General features: G+C 37.8%; 1 protein-coding gene across 10 annotated transcripts in view; it reads left to right on the top strand.

Moving 5' to 3' along the window:
* Window positions 1-19,714, top strand: part of DOCK3 (dedicator of cytokinesis 3) — a 323,372-nt gene that overhangs the window by 98,112 nt on the left and 205,546 nt on the right. For all 10 annotated transcript variants that reach the window (XR_012128871.1, XM_073230632.1, XM_073230639.1 and 7 more), the window contains exon 4: window positions 5,507-5,562. Coding sequence is in view for 9 of the 10 variants with exons in the window: in XM_073230632.1 (XP_073086733.1) it covers window positions 5,507-5,562 (56 nt within the window). In the remaining variant the exon portion in view is untranslated. The remainder of the gene's footprint in view (window positions 1-5,506; window positions 5,563-19,714) is intronic.

The raw sequence follows: 19,714 nt of genomic DNA on the forward strand, positions 1-19,714 counted from the left end.
GTTTAACCTTGTATCATTATACAAGGTCCCTCTTTGTATCCAATACATTTTCTTTACACTGTATCTAATTATCTAACTTTAGCTCTTGTTTTCTTTTCATTCATTTTTGCATAACATGTTTTCCATCCTTTTACTTCCAACTTGCCTATGTCATTATATTTGTAGTGAGTTTTTTGGTAAACCACATATAGTTAGGTCATGTTTTATAATCTGCTTATCTCTTTTAACTAGTGTATTTAGATGCAGTTATTGAAATGTGATTAGGTACATCTTCTGTGTACATAATTGCTTTTATGGCTGAATAAAGTTCCATAGTATGGCTGTGCCACAGTCTGCTCACCCACCCATCAGCTGGCAGACATTTGGGTGGTTTCCACCTTTTGGCTGTTGTGAGTAGTGCTGCTAGCCTCTGATTTCTGGTGAAAAAGTTACTTCCGTTTGAATAATTTTTCCCACTCTTGGTAAGGTTTTTCTTTTCCTCTCGTGACTTTCAAGATTTTTTTGCCTGTAGTGTTCAGAAACATAACTATGTTGTGTCTTAGTGTGTGTTTCTTTTGATTCATTGTGTTTGGGGTTTGTTCAGCTTTACTCTGTAAGTTTATGTCTTTTGCCAGATTTAGAAAGTTTTCCTTTTTTTTTTTAATTTAAAAATTTTATTAGACTTTTTTTTTTAAGAACAGTTTTAGTTGTACAGAAAAATGCAGAAAGTAAAGTCTTTCTCCCCACCCCCTGCCACAGTTTCTTCTCTTATTCACATCCTGCATCAGTGTGGTGCATTTGTTACATTTAATGAACCAATATTGATGCACTGTTAATTTTAATCATAGTTTACATTCAGGTTCTCTCTTTGTGTTGCTATAGTTCTGTGGATTTGACAAATGCACCGTGTGAAGTGTCTGTCATTACGTACCGTAACCATAGTTTCATTCCCCTAAAAATGCCCTGCGCTCCCTCTGTTCATTCCTGTCCCTGGCCTCCAGGACACTTGGCATCCATTATCTTTTTATTGCCTCTGTAATTTGCCTTTTAAAGAATGTAATTTGGTTGGAATCACACAGAACGCAGCCTTTTCAGAGTGGCTTCTTTCACTGAGTGGCAGCCTTTCACTGAGCTTTCTATTTTTAACTGAAGCTAAGATTCCTCCATGTCTTTTTGTGGCTTTGTTGGGGGAGCCTTGTGTACTTCCCTTGGTTTTTGTCCACACTGCAACAAAGAACTGAAGCGCAGAGATGCAGTGGTAAAGCAGAGTACAAGTTTCCTTTAAAGTTATTTACTTAGAAAATGTGGGTGACCTCAGGGAGGTTGGAGATGCAAGGAAGTCAGAGTATAAGGTGAGAAAGGAATTTATTAGTTACCTACTTAGAAAGTGTGGGTGGTCTTGGAGAGAGGTGCGTGCCTAAAGGTTTAGGGTCTGGGGTTTTATAGGCGGTTAAAGATTTTCAGGAAAGTGACAAAGGGCCAGGTGTGGACCAGCCAAATTGTGCCAGAATGTTCATCTTTGTTAAGACATTAAGGTTCTTCTTTTTTTAACTTAACACAAGAAATATACTGCTTTGATTCCTTCCCAGGAATCAACTTCTGTCTGGAAGCACATCAATCGAGACTGTCTGCCCTGCCTCCAAGGTGGGCTGAGCCACTGTCCGTTTGATTAAAATGCAATCTTAACTTTAAGATAGAATTCTTCCTGAATAAGCTGGGCTTTTTATCAGGTGCTAAAGTAAATCTTACAATAGTATGTTCTAATTGACACAGTGAAAACAGGCTATGCTGAGATACTTTTCTTTATCTGGGGAGTATTCAACATTCTAGGTCAAGTTGCTCCTGGCCTTCTGAACTTTCTATTTTTAACTGGTTACCTCTTTGAGTCCTTTCTAGTGGGCTTTACTGGCCTTATTCTCTTTCCGCCACGCTCATATCTATTTTCCTGCCTAACAGCTTGATAACCCATTTCTTATTTATTTATTTATTTATTAAGGTATTATTGATACACACTCTTAGGAAGGTTTCACATGAAAAACGATGTGGTTACTACATTCACCCATATTGAGTCCCTCCCCCATACCTCATTGCAGTCCCTGTTCATCAGTGTAGTAAGATGCCACAGAGTCACTATTTGCCTTCTCTGTGCTACACTGTCTTCCCCATGACCCCACACCATGTTTGCCAATCATAATACCCCTCAATCCCCTTCTCCCTCCCTCCCTCCCCACCCTCTTGCACCCCTCCCCTTTGGTAACCGCTAGTCCCTTCTTGGAGTCTGTGAGTCTGCTGCTGTTTTGTTCCTTCAGTTTTGCTTCGTTGTTATACTCCACAAATGAGGGAAAACATTTGATATTTGTCTTTCTCCGCCTGGCTTATTATAACACTGAGCATAATACCCTCTAGCTCCATCCATGTTGTTGCAAATGGTAGGATTTGTTTCTTATGGCTGAATAGTATTCCACTGTGTATATGTACCACATCTTCTTTATCCATTCACCTACTGATGGACACCTAAGTTGGTTCCATATCTTGGCTATTGTAAATAGTGCTGCAGTAAACATAGGGGTGCATATGTCTTTTTGAGTCTGAAAACTTGTATTCTTCGGGTAAATTCCTAGGAGTGGAATTCCCAGGTCAAATGGTATTTCTATTTTTAGTTTTTTGAGGAACCTCCACATTGCTTTCCACAGTGGTTGAACTAGGTTACATTCCCGCCAGCAGTGTAGGAGGGTTCCCCTTTCTCCGCATCTTCACCAGCATTTGTTGTTCCTAGTCTATTCGATGCTGGCCATCCTAACTGGTGTGAGGTGATATCTCATTGTGGTTTTTATTTGCATTTCCCGGTAATTAGCAATGTGGAGCATCTTTTCATGTGCCTGTTGGCCATTTGTATTTCTTCTTTGGACAATTGTCTGTTCAGATCCTCTGCCCATTTTTTAATTGGGTTATTTGCTTTTTGGGTGTTGAGGCATGTGAGCTCTTTATATATTTTGGATGTTAACCCCTTGTCGGATATGTCATTTATGAATATATTCTCCCATACTGTGGGATGCTTTTTTGTTCTGCTGATGGTGTCCTTTGCTGTACAGAAGCTTTTTAATTTGATGTAGTCCCATGTGTTCATTTTTGCTTTTGTTTCCTTGCTTGAGGAGATGCATTCGGGAAAAAGTTGCTCATGTTTATATTCAGGAGATTTTTGCCTATGAACCCATTTCTTTTTACTGCTGAATAATATTCCATTCTCTGGATGGGCTATTTTTTATTTTTATTTTAATTTTTATTTTTTTTTTAATTTTTATTTTTTTTTTCAGAGGGCATCTCTCATATTTATTGATCAAATGGTTGTTAACAACAATAAAATTCAGTATATGGGGGACAACGCTCAATGTACAATCATTAATCCATCTCAAGCCTAATTCTCGTCAGTCTCCAATCTTCTGAAGCATAACGAACAAGTTCTTACATGGTGAACGAATTCTTACGTAGTGAATAAATTCTTACATGGTGAACAGTACAAGGGCATTCATCACAGAAACTTTCGGTTTTGATCATGCATTATGACCTATAAACAATCAGGTCAAATATGAATATTCGTTTGATTTTTGTACTTGATTTATATGTTGATCCCACATTTCTCCTATTATTATTATTATTTTTATTTTTAATAAAATGCTGAAGTGGTAGGTAGATGCAAGATAAAGGTAGAAAACATAGTTTAGTGCTGTAAGAAGGCAAATGTAGATGATCAGATGATCAGGTGTGTGCCTATGGACTAAGTATTAATCCAGGCTAGACAAGGGCAGCAAGACATCCACGGATGCAGAAGATTTCTCTCAAAGCAGGGGGGGTGAGGTTCTGAGCCTCACCTCTGTTGATCTGGATGGGCTATTTTTTGTCCATTTACCTATTGAAGGACATCTTGGTTGCTTCCAACTTCTGGCATTTACAAATAAAGCAATATTAAAGAAATTCAACCAAGTAAATTTGAAGATCTAATAGGCTTTATTAAGAGATTCATGAATTAGGCAGCATTCTGTCTAGCAAGTAGAGAGAGAGAGAGCATTCAACTGCAGAAAGGCAAGGGTTTTTAAAGGTAGAGAGAGAGTCGAAGGAAGGAAATTGCTAGCAGAGAATCCATTGTGTTAGGAAGGGTTGCCCTCCTAAGGGGATGGAAGGAGTCTATCAGTTGATTTCCTAGTGCTAAGCAGGAAATTCCATATTGACTGATTAAAGGTTACATTCCTGGGGGTAGGACCTGAAACTACATTTAGGTTAGGTGTTAAGTCTTAGTTTGCTGACACAGACCATTAGCATGAGTGACTCCATCTTTGGGCCTGTGGTTTTCTTTTTAATAGCAGCTGTAAACATTTGTGTGCAGGTTTTTGTGCGGACATAATTTTTGATTCATTTGGGTTATTACCAAGCACTGCAGTTTCTGGATTGCATGAGAAGAGTATGTTTAGTTTTGTAAGAAACTTTCAGACTGCCTTCTCAAGTGGCTGTTCCATTTTGCATTCCCACCAACAAAGAATGAGTGTCTATTGTCCACATTCTTCCTAGAATTTATTCATGTACATGTTAGCCTTGCCCTTATTCTCTTTTCCCAGAACTTGACATGAATGTCAGATCTTTTTTTGTTGTTGCCACAGTCACACATTTCCTGATGCTCATTTTTTTCAGTCACTTTTCTCTTTATTTTTTAGTCAATATATTTCTACTCCCAGCACTTCTGACACAAAGTGTGTGGTTTTTTTCTATTATGACAATCAACTGTCCAGCTGTCTGGACACCAATTGGATGTCTAACAATTTAATCCAATTTCAACATTAATGATCCAGACTTTCTGTCAGGCCCCACATGTGAAGGGCTCAGTCCCGTAAGACCACCTCCGCTTCAGAAGCCTGTTTCCAGTCCTGGGCTTCCCATACTTCTGACCAACCAGTTATAAACTGAAGGTTCTGTGACCTCTTTCCACTGTTGGTAATTTGCTAGAACGGCTCACAGAACTCAGGAAAACAACTTAATTACTATTTCCAGTTCATCATAAAGCACACCACTCAGGAACAGCCATGTGGAAGAGGTGACAGGGCAGGCCCTGTGGGCTGGGGCGCGGAGCTTCTCTCGGCTCACCAGTCTCACAGCAGCTTAATGTGTTCGCCAGCCTGGCAGCTCTCCAGACCCCACTGTTTGAGGTGTTTATGGGACTTCCATTATGAAGGCGCCATTTATTAGGTCATTGGTTTTTGGTGGTTGACTCAGTCTCCAGCCCCATCCCCCTCGCTGGAGGTTGGAGAGTGGGGCTGAAAGTGCCAACCCTGTAATCTCCTGGTTGGTTCCCCTGGCAGCTGTCTCCCATCTTGAAGCTATGGAGGGACCTATCACTTCATTAACATAAAGTCAGTTATGATTGGAAGGGCCTTATTATGAATGACAAAAGGTACTCCTTTTGAAAGAAATTCTAAGAGTATATATCAAATGTTAATCCAAATTTCTTTTCTAATGATAAATCTTTTCTCTTTCACAGGGGATCTTTCCTGCAAATTACATTCACTTGAAAAAGGCAATTGTCAGTAATAGGGGGTGAGTAGTTACCCTTACTAAATTTGTTTAGAATTTTTGTAAGTTGCAGAGGAAGGCTTTTTTTTTGTTCCATAGTATAAAATATGCTTTTGACATGTTTTACTGACAAAAATATAGTTGCTTTATTATGTGTAATTCTGAGGACATAATTTTTTTAAAAAATACTGACATCTCTATAATCTTTTTTACTGTATACTGAAATGGTAACCTGAGTTATTGTGAATTTTTAAAACACAGTTACGCATGCAGTATTTAAAAAAATAACGTACTATTTTAAGAATAATCTTTGATAGACTAGGAATGACAAATCTGTCATTTTGTTTCTGTATGTCAAAGTGAGGGAGACTTTTAAAATCTTTGCCTTTTGCAAATAGAAATTGAAAAAAATTGTTAAAGGCATAAAGATAAAAAGACTGTACAAAGTGTGTATGTAGTTTGATCACAAATTTGTGAGACAAAAGCAATGTCTAAATAGAAAAGAGGTAAGATGTAAATGTATCAAAATAGTAACACTTGTTTTTTGAATGTTTGGATTATGAGTGATTAAAAAAAGTTATTTACTGATGATACCCTATTCTTAAAAGTATTAAATATGTATGATCATAAAATTATGATTTTATGAGTCTAGGGTTACAGATGTAAACTTGTCATCAGCATTCAGATGGTATTTAAAGCTGTGGTGCTGGATGGGAACAGTGAAGGAGTTACTGTAGATGGGAAACCGAGGTGAAGAAAGAACACTGGGGAGCTGTAGTGGGTAAAGATGGCAGAAGGAAAGAACCAGTCAAAAGAATCTCAAAAGTTGTGGTCAGTGAGATAGACGGACAAAAGAAAAAGCAGTGTCTTGGAAACCAAGCAGAGAAAATATTTAGGGTATGGACTAATCAAATATGTCTGTGCTGTTGAAGCTGAATAAGGCTGAAGATGTTGTTGAGAGCTGTTTGGGGAGAATGGCAGAAGTGAGAACCCGATGAGAAGAGGCTGGACAGAAGGAAAGAAGGGGCGGAGCACAGTGTTAACAGACTCAAGTTCGGGCCCCCGTGACTGGGACCCGGTGGCAGACAATACACTGGGCTTGGGATGCTTCTATGGCATCCTTTTAAAAAATTCTCTGACTTCTTTTACCTAACTTTTTATTTTGAAAAATTCCAATCTGTAGACAAGTTTCAGGAGTATTATAAATAATACCCATATCCCTTCCTGTAGATTCACCACTTACCAACATTTTGTCACAGAGTGCTTGTGCTCTGCCTCCCGCCCCCAGCCCTGCTTTTATACAGGACAGTAGGTTTAAGACATCCTAACACTTTTCTGCTAAATATGTCAGTATGTATCTCCTAAGAAAAAGGACATTCTCTTAATATAATCACAGTGTGATTACTACATTTGGGAAATTTAACACTGATACAAATAGTACTGTAAAGCATATAGTACATATTCAAATGTCCCTGATTTTCAGAATGTCCTTTATAGCTGTTTTTATTTGTTTTTGTTTTTGTTTTGTTCGGAGTATTGTGTTTCATCACTGTCATGGCATTTATAATCTCTTTGATTTAGAACCGTTCCCCAGTCTTGTTTTCCTTTTTTTCTTTCATGCCCTGGACATTGTTGAAGTGTTCAGGCCAGTTGTTTTACAAAACGTCCCTCAGTTTGTAGTTGCCTGTGTCCTCAGGGTTAGAATCAGCATAAGCATTTTGGGTAGCAATACTGCATAGGGGGTGTGGTGAATTAAAGTGGTCAGATTTCTCTCCCCAGTGCTTGGTTAGATCAGCAGGGGCTCTACCTGAGCAAATTGCAGCACGGAACGAGGGCCTCTCAGTCCGAGAGCACGTACTGTGTGTCTGTGCCGTGCCTTCTGCACTCCATCCTGCTGCACTTGGGAGCACAGCCCTGGACTCTCATGCTAACGTATAACCTCTGCTTCTTGAAAGACTTGTACCTTGTGTGTGGAAGGCTTGTTTTTTGTTTGGTTGACTGAATGAAATTGTGTGAATAGGCTATCATAAATTTCTTATGGGAACTTACAAACTTTTCATATTTTCATTTAGCTTTTAAAGGTTTTCTTGATATCTGGGCTTTCTGATTTTTAAAATGATTCAAGTACAGTTGCTACTTTTTGTAAAGTTTCACTGAAAAAATGCATTTGTAGTAGTTACAGATTTCAGGGCTGATTAAAAAAAAGACATGACCATGAGATGTGAGTAGCACACAATGAACTTTATTTAGGCAGAGTTTTGACAGGTTGCAAAGGAAAGTCCCTCACAGCCAGAGACCTTCCAGAGAGAGCCGTGCTGAGCTACACCCAGAATGGGAAGAAGGCGTGGGAACTCCTGGGGGAGATGGAGTGGGGAGGGGCCTTATGTGTCTAGATCGTGTCACTCAACTGCGAGGTGGGAAGACTCTGGGCCCTGAGCACCTGGAACAGCAGGAGCCAGGCCTTCAGTAGCCCTGGGCTTTATCCACTCTGTAGCTAGCGGATACTGATGCAGTTTCATTAAGTGTGTAAAACAGTCAGGCTCTAAATGGCTGAACATAGTCCTGTTTGGGTTATATTAAAAGCAGATGGTTGTGTAAAAATTTGGCATCAGTGGTCTCTGAGCTAATGGTACTCACTTGATGTGAAGAAGTGAACAGCATAGGGGTCAATCCACAGAAGGTCTCTTTGGCACACTTAAAACAACAAAAATATTTTTTATTTTTAAATGGTGGGAAATTAGGGGCACTATTTGAATTAAGAATAGTTGACTTCTGTGGTTTCAGGAGTTGTAAGTTTTACTCATCACTAGCGAAGTTTCAGTTGAATTGAAAAATAGATTTTTTACCACAGAAAGCAAACATGTAGATCTAGGGTCAAATCATGGTAGACTAAATTTAGTTTTAGTAGGGAGGTACCAGGTGCAGGTAGGCCAATGTCATACTCATCTTCTGTCCTGTCAAGGAATTACTGTTTGCTTATCTACTTATTTGGGCTGCCTCTTTGCTCTCAGGTTTAAGGAGTCTGGTTCCAAGTTGGGGTGCGTGTGGGCGGGTGCACCTCGGAGCGCATGTGCTGTAAGGAGCATGGGAGGACAGCACCAACTTGTGTTAGTGTGTAACACTTTCTTCTCTGGCTTTTGATTCTTAACTTGTTTGTGTATTTACTAAAATAACTTCAGTCTTCATTAGAGATGAACATGAAAATGGATATTTTTAAAGAAATTCCCTCTTGTAGTAATTTCTTCTAAATTTTCCATTTTTCCCTTTTTCCTAGCTAATTTTCATAAGCTTACAACCTTCTGAATGCATTTCTTTGTTTTTTCACAGCAAAACTTCTCAAGAATTGGTAATAAAACAGTGCTTATTGAATATGGATAGGTAGTACATTATGTTCATTCTTACTTTATATTTTTATTTTTAAAAACGCATACATATAATTGTGTAATGCAACTTATTTATACTAGTAGGCGTGAAACAGGCAAAGTCTGCTAACTTGCTGATGGGAAAACCATAACCTGGGGATGTTTTCTGAAGCATACTTAGGGTAGAGAGAAGTGCTATGTGTATAAAGACAGTCTAGGACTGTGTTCTGATTAAAATTTATATTCTCTTTGCTCAAATTAAGACATCCAGTTAATTCCCTGCCTAAATATCTGTTTTGTTAGTAACATTTTGCCTTAAAAATAATTCAGGAGTATTAAAGTTAGTTTAATGTTTGAGAAGTGCTTCCTTTCAGACAGATGATTTTTGAACACTTAGAAATGAATGTGATGCTTGATAAGAGTCATTATGCATTTACCATGATCAGGTCATGCCAACCAGTGGATATAGTGTGTTTTAGTTTCTGCAAAACACGAGTCTCCTGTTACGTATCTATGGATATACAGGCAAGATGTTAGCAAGGTTAAATGAATTTGTAGTTGTTTGAACATCTATCAAGGAATGTGCATCATTCCTTTTTTGTGCCAGGTTCTGTTATACTCAGATTAGTACCTGTGTGTCCTCATCTTTAGCTCAGTGCCTGACATGTAGTAGATAACGTAGTTAACATGATAGGTAAATGAATAAATTAGTCTTTAATGATTTGGTACTAACATAGTAGGTTTCTGATGGCAAGCCCAAGGGTATAATCCTTATTCATACTGAATAAAAGAGACTAGATGGACTAGAAACATAAATTAAAATGTAAGTTTTACTTAAAAATTATTGGAAAGATCTAAGGTAGCTGACAGAATGAAAGAATAGCTAAAGTATCAGTTTTCAGAAAGAACAACAGCTTGGAGTAGCTCTGTGAATCTGGATAGCAGGACTGACTTACTGCAAAGTCTCTTGAGGATGCCACTCTTGAAGTTTTCCGTTCCTGTGTTAAGATTCAGAGCATCAGGAGAGTGGCAGAATGGCAAGGATTGGATTGTGTGCACACAGCAGATTTAATAGAGTAAATAGATACAAAAAATATTCAGTTAAATCAGCACTCATTTAAAATACATTATTTTTAGGAAAGTAAGGAAAGGCCTATGGAGAATAACATTGAAATTTTAGAGGCAACGGAAGTTCAGTGTCACCAATTCTACTCCAAAAGTGCTGTATCTTAGGATACACACTTCCTGGTCATAATATATTATTTTTGGTACACTACTTTATTTTATTTTCTAGTATTTTCTTCAACATTCTTGCATCTCTGTATACATATGAGATTTGTCTATGATTTTCTTATATATCGTTGACTAGTTTTGGTATAAAGATTAGTCTAGCTTTATGGAATGAATCAGGTAACCTTCATACTATTTCTAGACTTAAAAAAAGTTAATGTTGCAGTTTTAAAGATTTGACTAACTTCCTTGTAAAAATGTGTGGGCCTTGAGCGTGACAAATAAGACAGTGGAACAGGGGTTCTCTACCGTCATCCCCTCACAGAGGCTCAAGCTTGAGAACCACCCTTTGACAAGATCAGCTTTGTGGAAGTCTGAGAGCACAGTCAAGAAATTTCAGCACATGGTCAAAACAAAACATCTGAGAATAGATACACTGAAGAGGGTAAGAAGAACAGTTTCACTTCACCTGTGTCATCCTTCCCCAAAGGTGGCACAGCTCAGTGCCAAGAGAGATGCCCTTGGCCTACAGTTTCTCCCTTGTGGGAAAGTGAGAGCATAGTGAGTGAGCACCTGGCTGGGTTGCTGCCCGAGAGACCCAATTTTTTTCCACCTTACCCAGAATACTGAGGTGATCAGCATGGCTGAGTGGTTGAAAGAGGCTAATAGCAGGGAAGAGAGGTAGGGACTCAGAGCAACCAGGGCTCAGAAATCAACAAGGGGCCATAGATTTTACTAACCACTTTATGAACTCTGTCAGGAAGCATGCCCATGAGCCACTGGGAACGCCTTCCTGTGGCCTCCCCGAACTGGCCCACGGACACTCCAAATGCTCGGTACACCTCACCCGCCATCGCTCTAGTTGGATCACTGCCTGGGCCCCTGGGCTGCGTATGTGAGCTGTTAGCCTCTCCGGATGACCTGCAGTTGTGCACAGAAAGCCAGCAGCTCTGCCGGATCAGAAGGCACGCCACTGGAGGACACACTCCTTGGGCACTACCCTAAGGAAAATAGGAGGTTATCAATTAGCACCTAGCCTGACTTTGTGAGACTGACAGAAGGCATACAATCTTAAGAATTCCCTACAAAGAGGAAACGAGATGTGGAGCAGGAGTATACATAGAAAAGGTCAGAAAGCCTCAGAATTCATACCTGGGTTGACTAGTAAAGGTGTTTTTCTCCTGAAGCCAGTCAGTAAAAGAGGTGACTCCTTCTTTGCATAAGACAGCAACACAAGACTTCAAGGAATAAGAAAAAATAAGGAAACATGACACCACCAAAGGAACACATTAATTTTCCATTAATTATCCTGAAAGAAATGGAGATCAGTGAATTGCCTGAAAAGGAATTAAACATAATTGGTTTAAGGAAGCTCAGTGGCTACAAGGGAATGCAGATAGATAACAAAGTCAGGAACAGAATCCATGAACAAAATGCCAAGTTCAGCAGAGATAGAAGTCATAAAAAAGACCAAACAGAAATTCTGGAGCTGAAGAATACAATGACTGAGATGAAAAATGTAATAGTGTCAACAATAGACTTGATGGAACAGAAGAAAGAATCTATGAACTCAAAAGACAAAGCATTTGAAAGTATCCAGTCAGAATAAAAAAACAAAAAGTGAATGACAAAGCCTATGGGATTTTAGGATACCATCAGCAGAACTAATAAATGCATTATGGTAGTCCCGGAAGGAGAGAGAGAGAGAAAGGGACAGAAAGCTGATTTAAGGAGATGGCTGGAAACCTGAGGGGAGACATGGGCATCCAGGTACATGAAACCAGAAGTTCCCTAAACAGGTTCAACCACAAAAGACTCCTCAGAGATATATTATGTCAAACTATTAAAAGTTAAAAACAGAAAAAAAAAGTTAAAAACAGAATTTTGAAAGTGGCAAGGTAAAAAGAGTAGTCACGTATGAGGGAAAGTCCATAAAGCTATCAGCAATTTCTCAGTAGAAACCTAATAATCCAGGAGTGAGTCGGATAATATATTTGTAGTGTTGAAAGAAAAAACGGCCAACTAAGAATACTTTATCTGCAAAGCTGTCTTTCAGATAAGAAGGAGACATAACTTTCCCAGGAAGACCAAAACTAAGGTCATCACTACTAGATCTCTATTACAACCAATACTAAAGTGTGTTCTTCAAGCTAAAATGAAAGGATGCTAATTAATAACATAAAAACTTAAAAAAGGTAAGCATATAGTCAAGTTCAGAATATTCTAATACTGTATTGGTGTGTAAAACATTTTTAACTCTAGTATAAAGCTGAAAAGGCAAAAGTATTAAAAGTAATGATAGCTACGATAATTTGTTAATGGATATGCAATAGAAAAATATAAATGGTAACATCAAAAACAAAAAATATAGCAGGGAGAGTTAAAAGTGTAGAGTTTTTATATGGGGTTGATGTTAGGTAGTTATCAGTCTAAAAGGACTTACAACTTTAACTTAAATACCTGTAGTAGATACACAGAAGATAAAGAGAAAAGAATCAAAACATACCTCTAAAAAAATTCATTGGATCACAAAGGAAGACAAGAGAGGAAGGAACCATCCAACAAAGGAACCATCCAACAGCCAGAGAAGGATTAATAAAATAGCTTTAGTAAGTCATTACCTATCAATAACTCCATTAAATGAAAATGGACCAAATTTTCCATCAAATGCCAGTGTCTGAATGGATTGTAAAACAAGAACCACTGTATGCTGCCTACAAGAGACTTGCTACACCTTTAAGGATAAACATAGGCTCAAAATGAAGAAATTGAAAAAGATATTCTATGCAAATGGAAACCAACCCAAAATTTGGAAACCAAATTCTGTCTAGCCTATATCCTCTTGTTGAGTTTTTTTCACACTGTGAATATTTCTTGTCATTAAAAAAATTATGGTAATTATGGTAATTGTCCTTCTCTCTCTGAGTTAGCACGATACCCTCTAGGTCCATCCATGGTGTTGCAAATGGCAAGATATCATTCTTTTTATGGCTGAGTAGTACTCCATTGTGTAAATGTGTATACACACACACACACCCACCCACCACATCATCTTTGTTCATCTCTTGAGGACACTTAGGTTGCTTCCATATCTTGACCATTGTAAATAATGTAATAAACATAGGAGTGCATATAGTTTTTTGAACTAGTGATTTTGTTTTCTGTGGGTAATTTCTCAGAAGTGGGCCATATGGTATTTCTATTTTTATTTTTTTGAGGACCCTCCATACTCCTTTCCATAATGGCTGCACCGGTTTACATTCCTACCAATAGTATATAAGAGTTTCCTTTTCTCCATATCCGTGCCAGCATGTTATTTCTTGTCTTTTTGATACTAGCCATTCTGACTGGGTAAGGTGATATCTCACTGTGGTTTGCCATATAATTCCACTTACATGTGGAATCTAAGAAGAAAAACAGCAAGCAAACAAATGAAATGGAAGTGGACCCAAACACAGAGAACAAATTGGTGGTTGCTGCAGGAGAGGAGGCCAGTGGTCAGGCAGAATAGGTGAAGGGGATAAAGAGGTACAGAGTTTCAATTATAGTATAAATGTCATGGGGATGAAAGGACAGCAGAGGAGATATAGCCAATAATATTGTAGTATTTGTGTATATTGACCGATGGTAACTACACTTAACATGGTGAGCATTTTGTAATGTATATAATTATCAAGTCACTATGTTGTACATCTGAAACCAAAATCATATTGTATATCAACTATACATCAATTTTTAAAATCTATAAAAAGTAAAATGATTTGTGGTAAAATATGAATACCATAAAATTTAGCATTTTAATTATTTTTGAGGTACAATCTAGTATCATTGGGCACATTCACAATGTTGTGCAACCTTCACAAGTATTCAAACCCAGAACTTTCCATCATCTCCGAGAGAAACTCTGTAACCCTTAAACGGTAACTCCCCAGTCTCCCTTTCCTACAGCCCCAGTAACTTCTCTTCTGCTTTTTGTCTGTGACTTTTCCTATTCTGGGACCTCTTCTAAGTGGAATCATGCAGTATTTCTCCTTTTGTGTCTTGCTTCCTTCGATTAGCATAGTGCTTTCAGAGCTCATCCATGTTGTAGCACATGTAAGAATTTCATTCCTTTTAAATGTTGAGTAGTATTCCCTTCTGTTCACATGTTACATTTCATTATTCCATTCAGCTGTTGATGGACATTTTGTTGATAATACTTTTTATGTGAAAAATTCCTAGTTCTTTTGCATACTGGCTCTTTTTCGTGTGTTTGCTTTTGTTTCTTCTTTGGAGAACTGTCTGTTCAGCTCCTCTGACCATTTTTTAATTGTATTGTTTGCTTTTAGTTTGTTGAGGTGTGTGAACTCTTTATATATTTTGGATGTCAACCCCTTATCACATAAGTCATTTATGAATATATTCTCCCATACTGTAGGATATCTTTTTTCTTCAACTGATGGTATCCTTTGCTTTTTAGTTTGATATAGTCCCACTTGTTCATTTTTGCTTTTGTTTCCCTTGCCTGGGGAGATATGTTCATGAAGAAATTATTCATGTTTATGACCAGGAGATTTTTGCCTATGTTTTTTTCTAAGAGTTTTATGGTTTCATGACTTACATTCAGGTCTTTGATCCATTTTGAATTTACTTTTGTGTATGGGGTTAGACCGTGATCCAGTTTCACTCTCTGGCATGTAGCTGTCTGGTTTTGCCAACACCAGTTGTTGAAGAGGCTGTCATTTCCCCATCGTATATCCATGGCTCCTTTATCGTATATTAATTGACCATATATGCTTGGATTTATATCTGGACTCTATTCTGTTCCACTGGTCTGTGGCTCTGTTCTTGTGCCAGTACCAAATTGTCTTGATTACTGTGGCTTTGTAGTAGAGCTTGAAGTTGGGAAGTGAGATCTCCCCTGCTTTATTCTTCCTTCTCAGGATTGCTTTGGCTATTCGGGGTCTTTTGTGGTTCCATATGAATTTTAGAACTATTTGTTCCAGTTTGTTGCAGAATGCTGTTGGTATTTTGATAGGGATTGCATCGAATCTGTAGATTGCTTTAGGCAGGATGGCCATTTTGACAATATTAATTCTTCCTAGCCAAGAGCATGGGATGAATTTCCATTTATTAGTGTCCTCTTTAATTTCTCTTAAGACTGTGTTGTAGTTTTCAGGGTATAGGTCTTTCACTTCCTTGGTTAGGTTTATTCCTAGGTATTTTATTCTTTTGATGCAATTGTGAATGGAATTGTTTTCCTGATTTCTCTTTCATTAGTGTATAGGAATGCAACAGATTTCTGTGTATTAATTTTGTATCCAGCAACTTTGCTGAATTCAGATACTAGATCTAGTAGTTTTGGAGTGGATTCTGTAGGGTTTTTTATGTACAATATGATGTCATCTGCAAACAAGGACAGTTTGACTTTTTCCTTGCCAATCTGAATGCCTTTTATTTCTTTGTGTTGTCTAATTGCCATGACTAGGCCCTCCAGGACTATGTTGAATAAAGGTGGGAAGAGTGGGCATCCCTGTCTTGTTCCCGATCTTAAAGGAAAAGCTTTTAGCTTCTCACTGTTATGTATAATGTTGGTGGCAGGTTTGTCATATATGGCCTTTATTATGTTGAGGTACTTGCCCTCTATTCCTATTTTGTTGAGTTTTTATCATGAATGGATGTTGAATTTTGTCAAATGCTTTTTCAGCATCTATGGAGATCATCATGTGGTTTTTGTCCTTTTTGTTGATGTGATGTATGATGTTGATGGATTTTTGAATGTTGTACCATCCTTGCATCCCTGGGATGAATCCCACTTGACCATGATGAATGATCTTTTTGATGTATTTTTGAATTTGGTTTGCTAATATTTTGTTGAGTATTTTTGCATCTATGTTCACATCAGGGATATTGGTCTGTAATTGTCTTTTTTTATGGTGTCTTTGCCTGGTTTTGGTATTAGAGTGATGTTGGCCTCGTAGAATGAGTTTGGGAGTATTCCCTCCTCTTCTACTTTTGGAAAACTTTAAGGAGGATGGGTATTAGGTCTTCACTAAATGTTTGATAAAATTCAGCATTGAAACCATCTGGTCCAAAGCTTTTGTTAGGTAGTGTTTTGATTACCAGTTCAATTTCTTTGCTGGTAATCGGTCTATTCAGATTTTCTGTTTCTTACTGGGTCAGGCTTGGAAGGCTGTATTTTTCTAGAAAGTTGTCCATTTCTTCTAGGTTATCTAGTTTGTTACCATATAATTTTTCGTAGTATTCTCTCATAATTCTTTGTATTTCTGTGGTGTCCATCATGATTTTTCCTTTCTCATTTCTGATTCTGTTTATGTGTATAGACTCTCTTTTTTTCTTGATATGTCTGGCTAGGGGTTTATCTATTTTGTTTATTTTCTTGAAGAACCAGCTCCTGCTTCCAGTGATTCTTTCTGTTGTTTTAGTCTTCTCAATTTTATTTATTTCTGCTTTAATCTTTATTATGTTCCTCCTTCTACTGACTTTGGGCCCCGTTTGTTCTTCCTTTTTTAGTTTCATTAATTGTGAGTTTAGTCTGTTCATTTGGGATTGTTCTTCTTTCCTGAGGTAGGCCTGTATTGCAGTATATTTCCCTCAGCATGGCCTTCACTGCATCACACAGATTTTGTGTTGTTGAATTATTGTTGTCATTTGTGTCCATATATTGCTTGATCTCTATTTTTATTTGGTCATTGATCCATTGATTATTTAGGAGCATGTTGTTAAGCCTCCATATGTTTGTGGGCTTTTTCATTTTCTTTGTGTAATTTGTTTCTAGTTTCATACCTTTGTGATCTGAGAAGCTGGTTGGTACAATTTCAATCTTTCTGAAATTACTGAGTTTCTTTTTGTGGCCTAGTATATGATCTATTCTTGAAAATATTCCATGTGCACTTGAGAAGAATGTGTATCCTGTTGCTTTTGGATGGAGTGTTCTGTAGATGTCCGTTAGGTCCATTTGTTCTAATATGTTGTTCAGTGCCTCTGTCTCTTTACCTGTTTTCTGTCTGGTTGATCTGTCCTTTGGAGTGAGTGCTGTGTTGAATTCTCCTAAAATGAATACATCGCATTCTATTTCCCCCTTTAATTCACTTAGTATTTGTTTCACATATGTAGGTGCTCCTGTGTTGGGTGCATAGATATTTATAACAGTTATGTCCTCTTGTTGGACTGACCCCTTTATCATTATGTAATGTCCTTCTTTGTCTCTTGTTACTTTCTTTGTTTTGAAGTTTATTTTGTCTGATACAAGTACTGCAACTCCTGCTTTTTACTCCCTGTTAGTTGAATGAAATATCTTTTCCATCCCTTTATTTTCAATCTGTGTATGTCTTTGGGTTTGAAGTGAGTCTCTTGTAGGCAGCATATAGATGGTTTTTGTTTTTTTATCCATTCAGTGACTCTGTCTTTTGATTGGTGCATTCAGACCATTTACATTTAGGGTGATTATTGATAGTTATGTACTTATTGTCATTGCAGGCTTTAGATTCATGGTTACCAAAGGTTCTAGGGTAATTCCCTTACCATCTAACAGTCTAATTTAATTCGCTTCTTGTGCCATTACAAACAGAACCTAAAGGTTCTTTCTTTCCCCTCCTTTTTCTTCCTCCTCCATTCTTTGTATGTTATGAATCATATTCTGTACTCTTTGTCTATCCCTTGGGTGACATCTATTTAGCCTTAGGAATACTTCCATCTATAGGAGTCCCTCCAAAATGCACTGTAGAGGTGGTTTGTGGCAGGTAAATTCTCTCAACTTCTTCTTATCTGAAAATTGTGTTTCAGAATAAAACTGAAAAGGAAAATCCCTCCTTCAATTTTAAACGATAACCTTGCCGGGTATAGTATTCTTGGTTCAAGGCCCTTCTGCTTCATTGCATTAAATATATCATTCCACTCCGTTCTGACCTGTAAGGTTTCTGTTGAGAAGTCTGATGATAGCCTGATGGGTTTTCCTTTGTATGTGATCTTTTTTCTCTCTCTAGCTACTTTTAAAAGTCTGTCTTTATCTTTGATCTTTTGCCATTTTAATTATTATATGTCTTGATGTTTTCTTCCTTGGGTCTGTTGTGTTGGGAGATCTGTGCACCTCCATGGCTTGAAAGACTATCTCCTTCCCCAGACTGGGGAAGTTTTCAGCAATTACCTCCTCAATGACACTTCCTATCCCTTTTTCTCTCTCTTCTTCTTCTGGTACCCCTATAATGCGAATATTGTTCCGTTTGGATTGGTCACACAGTCTTCTCAATATTCTTTCATTCTTAGAGATTCTTTTTACTCTTTGTGCCTCAGCTTCTTTGTATTCCTCTTCTCTAATTTCTGTTCCATTTACCTTCTCTTCTACTACATCTAATCTGCTTTTAAATCCTTCCATTGTATGTTTCATTTCAGATATGGAATTTCTTAATGATTGAATCTCCGACTTAAATTCATTCCTGAGTTCTTGAATATTTTTCTGTACCTCCATAAGCATGTTTATGATTTTTATTTTGATCTCTCTTTCAGGCAGATTGGTGAGTTCAGTTTAATTTGACCCTTTTTCTGGGGTATGTGAGATTTTGGTCTCAACTGTGTTCTTTTGATGTTTCATATTTCTGTGTGGTGCCCACAATATAAAACAGTTATAAAATAGTCAAATAACATATATTCATTGATGCTTAGAATTAGTACACTGAGTTATGTTTGAACACAGTTGGTGGTTTTTCAACTACTTTCCTCTATAAAGAAATTACACTTAATGCTGATTTCGTGAAATTGATTTTCTTTTGCAGTTTCCAAGGGCATGATGTTGTCTTTGGCTGATAAATCAGAATATGGGTTCTGATCTGATATAAAGTCTTTATTATCCCTCAAAATTGGCAGGGGCACCGTATAAATATTACCAACTCATGCCCCTACTTTTACCAGCCTTTCAATAACTTCTCATTCATTTTAGTTGTATTATGATCTATAAAATTCAGTGTTATTTGAAAAGGCCCTGTGATAGCTGGCCTCAGTTGCACCAGCCTTCTTGAAGTTCTTGGATCTGTGGAGTTCATTTCCATCTCAGTGACTTCTTGTGTATTGTTTCTTCTGCAGATGACACCGCACCCTGTCCTCTCCCTCCCCACACACTTTTTGTCATGACTTTTTTGCATCTTTTGCCTTGCCACTTCTTCAGAGAAGACTTCACTGATCTCTCTTCCTAAATTACATCTCCTAGCTGAAACCTCTGATTGTACACTTTAATTTCCTTCTTAGATTCATCACTATCTGTGTCTATTTGTTGTGATCATTTGTCTGTCTGATTCCCAATCTGGAATAAGAACTCTGTGAATGTAGAGAACCTGCCCATTTTTGTCTATTGGTAAATCCTTGGCAGTTAGCGCAGGGGCTGGCACCATACCTGATGTTGCTTATGAGGTAGGCTGAGAGAACCAGTGCCTCTGTTCCCAGAATCAAAATTATCTCGCAGACACATAATTCCTTGACTGACACTAGTTTCTTTGAAAATGCAGTACTAATATAAGGGAGTGCTTATAAAACTTCAAAATCTGGTGTCTGGGTCCCTCCACCAATCCATTTCCATCAGTATTTGATACTAA

The sequence above is a fragment of the Manis javanica genome, chromosome 3 (genome assembly GCF_040802235.1).
Source record: "Manis javanica isolate MJ-LG chromosome 3, MJ_LKY, whole genome shotgun sequence".
NCBI lineage: Eukaryota > Metazoa > Chordata > Mammalia > Pholidota > Manidae > Manis > Manis javanica.